Source organism: Lolium rigidum, chromosome 6 (genome assembly GCF_022539505.1).
Source record: "Lolium rigidum isolate FL_2022 chromosome 6, APGP_CSIRO_Lrig_0.1, whole genome shotgun sequence".
Taxonomy (NCBI): domain Eukaryota; kingdom Viridiplantae; phylum Streptophyta; class Magnoliopsida; order Poales; family Poaceae; genus Lolium; species Lolium rigidum.
In genome coordinates, this window is record NC_061513.1 from 2,493,546 (window position 1) to 2,497,892 (window position 4,347).

Here is a 4,347-nt window from a genome sequence, read left to right on the forward strand (position 1 = left end):
TGGGAGCACCATCCCCAAATAGAGGATACTCTGCCGGCAGTCATGCCAGCGCCTATTTTGGGCCGCCGGTGGAGATGCTCTAAACACACTGAGGCGGTGTTTGGTTGCACGGAATTGGGGCTAGGAATTGGAATTGAGGTCCAAAAAGACCAATTCCGCTGTTTGGTTGCGCTTGGAATTGGGCCGTGGAATTCGGAGGCCAATTCCGAGGTCTAGCCCCACAAGTGTAATTTTCTACCCCAACAATTCAGAGGTCTGGACCTCTGAATTGGCTCGGAAACTAGCGTTGCAGAACTGGCTCGTCCTGCTACCTCCTCCCTCCACGACTGCTCGCCCCCTCTCCTTCCCCTAGTGGCCGCTGCTCCCCGAGAAGACCGTCGCCGCTCCCCGATGACCGCCGTCGTTGACCACGTTCGCCACCACGGCCCCGCCTCGTCGCGCCGCCGCGCGTGACCCCAGCCTCCTCAACATCCAGCGCGCCGCCGGCCCGAGCTCGCGCTGCTCGCCGTCGCACGCCCTTCCTTAGGCCGTCGACGACGTCCACGTCCGGCTCGCGTCCGTCCCCGACGCGTGCGCCTCCATCCGCCTCACGCGGCGCCGCCCCCTCGTGCCTCCTTTGGTTGGCTGTGGCCGGAGGTGACCTCTTTCCTCCACACTCCCGCGCGGCCTCGCCCCAACGGCGACTGCTTCTCTAGCTTCGGCTGCCGCCTTGATCCCCTCCAGCATGATCTGCCTTTTTTCATTTTCTAATTTATTGTTTAAAGTCAAAAAAAATACTCTCATTTCCACACATGTGACATCCAAACAGGATTTGGTATTCCATTGAAACCAAAATTCTATAGCTGGATACCACGCGCATCCAAACACTCTTTGTGGTATTCCATTGAATTGGTTGATTTGATTTTCCATTGCCAATTCAATACGAGAGGTTAATTCTGTGCAACCAAACAAGGCATGAAGTATTTGGATTGATGATGAGCTTCAACTTTTCTTTCGATATGGTAGAAGCTGAAATTGATGTGGTTTCTTGGTCTGAGAATGGCTGGCCAAACAAATCAGGTAGAATAATCACCATCAGTAAGCAAAGTGCCCAATTGACTAACCTCGAGCAGCTTTTTGTCAAACGTACCCCACCTGTCAGTCAACCCTGCACCCAGTGGCAACTGGATCAAGCTGCTCAGCAGAGCATAGTGGCTCGAGCAAGCAAAGCTGGCAACCAAATCCATGGCGGAAGTGCGCGTGCTGGAGCGGATCCGCGTGGCGCCGGCGCCGCCGATCCCCTCCGCCGCGGAACTCCCCATCACCTTCTTCGACGCAGCCTGGCTCTTCACCGGCCCCGTCGAGCGCCTCTTCTTCTACCGCCACCCCGACCCGCGCTCCGCCCTCCCGCTCCTCGCCTCCTCCCTCCCGCAGGCGCTCCGCCGCTTCTTCCCGCTCGCCGGCACCCTCAGCCTCGCCGCCGGCCACCGCTTCGCCTACGCCCACGGCGACGCGCTCGCCCTCGTCCTCGCCGAGTCCTCCCCGGACGAGGACGACTTCGACCGCCTCGTCGCCACCGGGCCCCGGGACCTGCGCAAGATGCGCGCTCTCGTGCCGTGCTTGCCCCCGTCGCGGGAGGACGGCGCGTTCGAGGTCGCGGCCGTGCAGGCCACCGTGTTCCCCGGCCGCGGGCTCTGCCTCGGCGTGTCCGTGCACCACGCCGCCTGCGACGACGCCTCCGCCACGCTCTTCGTCCGGACCTGGGCCGCCGCGTGCCGCCTCGGCGGCCTCGACGGTGTTGACGCGCTGCCCGCGCCGGTGCTCGACCGCTCCCTCGTCGCCGACCCCGACGACCTGCTCGGCAGGACGCTCGCCGGGATGAGGGTGCTCGCGTCCGGCCCTCCCCCGCCGCCGCCGCCGCCAGCGCAGGAAACGGAGATGCCGGCACCGTTGATCGCGTCCTTCCCTCTGACGCGCGATCAGATCGACGCGATCAAGGACGCGGCGGCGCCCGTCGGCGTTCGTGGCGGCGTCGGCGCTGGCGTGGGTGTGCCTCCTGAGGAGCCGTTCCGTGGGCGTGGACGGCGCGGCGCGCAGCCACGTGCTGTTCTCCGCCGAGTGCCGGTCGAGGCTGGCGCCGCCGCTCCCCGCCGAGTACTTCGGCAACTGCCTGCGCCCCTGCTTCGTGGAGGCCGCCACGTCGGAACTTGCGACCGGCGACGGCGGCGTGGCTGCGGCGGCGGCGGCCATCGGGTCGGCGATCAGGGAGATGGAGCGTGGCGTGCTGGAGGGCGCGGAGGGGTGGCTGGGGAAGGTGCTGTCGGTGCTGCCGGAGCGGCCCATGTCGGTGGGCGGATCGCCGAGGCACGGCGTGTACGAGGGCGCAGACTTCGGGTGGGGCAGGCCGTGCCGGGTGGAGATGGTGTCCATCGAGAAGACGCTGGGGACGGTGTCGCTGGCGGAGGGCCCCGACGGCGAGGGCGGCGTCGAGGTCGGGGTGGTGCTCCCGCCGGACGCCATGGAAGCCTTCGCTTCTTGCTTCCGCGACATCGTCCGTCTCGGCGGGAAGGGCGTCTGAATTCTGACATCGTGTTGCTGCCGTGATCGGCAAACTGTGTATGATGTGGGCATATGGCTGTGCAAACGGAAGGTATACGTGTTCTCCCGACGTCGTTGACGGGCTCGTCTGAATTTGTGGGCAACTGTCCGTCTGCCTATTTGTCTTGTCAGTCACTTATCTGAATTTTCGTTTTGTTAGTTCAAAGCCAAAGGCAAGAAAACTGTTGGAAATCTTATATAAATAACATATTTTTTTTTGAACAAAGAGGTGGTATTTATTAACGTGACACGTGACGGGTACAATATGCATACATGTCCTTCACAGTAAATCTAGAATTTGAAGATAAGGCCTGCAACTTTACAAAGCACACCCCAGAACAAAATATGAAAAAGTAATCAGGTCCTGGAGCACCACCGTCGTCGTTCGCCGGCATCCTCGATATCTGATCATCATATGCTGTCAAGATCATAGTAAAATTTTCTGAAATTTCGTCCGAACTGAAGTCTGAAGGCTCAAAGCTCAACCAAATCGAGGGCTCTTTGCTTCTCTGCATAGAAAAAACTTTCTGCATTAGTTGTTGGCATGTTGTACAGCAACCAGTTCAGCAGTGTGTTTCTTATTCTGGTCAAATAGATCGTAGGGAAAATTATTGATACTTGCTACTAGTAAACGCTGACAAGAGTATTAGTTTTGCCACAGTTGAAGAGAGGAATTCTTGTCCTGGAAGAAAAAAAAAGGTTTCAACAAAGAAGAACTAAAATGAAGATGAGGATACCATGAACATGAACCACGCGCATGCAGCACGATAAAGACAATTACAGTAGATATACTCGATCTTCCTTCAAATCAAATCACAATAGATAAAAGCTGCAACACACCGTTGGGAAACGAACAAGATGGGATCAGAGGAAGATGAAGCAATCCATGGACATGACTGGGTTGTTGAGGTCATCTACCAACTCCCCACCACCGACAACACAGCCGGCACTGGCGGCCTCCGCTGCCCTGACGGTCTCCCTCCGCCCACCCAAATCCGCTGATCGGCGCGAAGAAGAAGAAGGTGGAGATGGCCTCTTCTTTTTCCTCGGAACTTCCCTTGCACCTGCTGCTGTAGCAGGCGGTGGTGGCCGAGGGGGCAATGGCCGTGCGCGCCTCGCCGCCACCGCTTTAGCCTGAGTTGTACGGCGGACGCTAGTGCTAGAGCCTGGCTTCTTCGTTTGAGACTTGACCACGGACAGAGGCGTTCTTGGCAGGCATGGTGGGCGTGGAGCGGCGGAGGCGAGCTTCTTCTTCCTTCTTAAGTTGTTGTTGGGGTCAAGCACGACGACCTCCGTGTCCCTGCAAGTGCGGACCTTGAGGTACCCAGCCGACGAGGCGGATGAGGTGGAGGCCTCGGAGAAGGAGGAGCTTGCGGCCGACAGCGAGGAGAAGGAAGAGCTGGTTGACGCGGTGGGTGCGGGGGAACTGGAGGCGAGCGGGAGCGGGTGCACGGCGACGGTGTTGCGGTTGTGGCTCAGAGTCGAAGAACCGCCGCACAAGGAGATGGATTCGTCGCCGTTGCCGGCACGGGGGGTGGAAGGGGAAGATGAAGAGCAGGGGTTGCATCTGCTCACGCAGGTGCCCATGGTGGAGACCAACTTGTCTTCTCTGTCTAATGTGCACGCCATATATGTGCAGCTAAGCACAACGTGCCTGCCAAAACTATGTGCAGTACGTACAATAAACAAAATGGAGGAACAAGACAGAAAAAACATTGGGCTGGGCGCTTCTGCTCCGGTGCTCCCCCGGGAAAAGTCTGGACACGCGAA

At 59.0% G+C, this 4,347-nt stretch overlaps 1 protein-coding gene across 1 annotated transcript; it reads left to right on the plus strand.

Annotated features, from left to right (window-relative positions):
• Nucleotides 1–1,224: 1,224 nt before the first annotated feature.
• On the plus strand, nt 1,225–2,557 carry LOC124660070 (malonyl-coenzyme:anthocyanin 5-O-glucoside-6'''-O-malonyltransferase-like). Its single transcript, XM_047197863.1, is given in 2 exon segments — nt 1,225–1,991; nt 1,993–2,557. Coding segments are annotated over 2 exon segments (1,332 nt in total).
• Nucleotides 2,558–4,347: the final 1,790 nt, after the last annotated feature.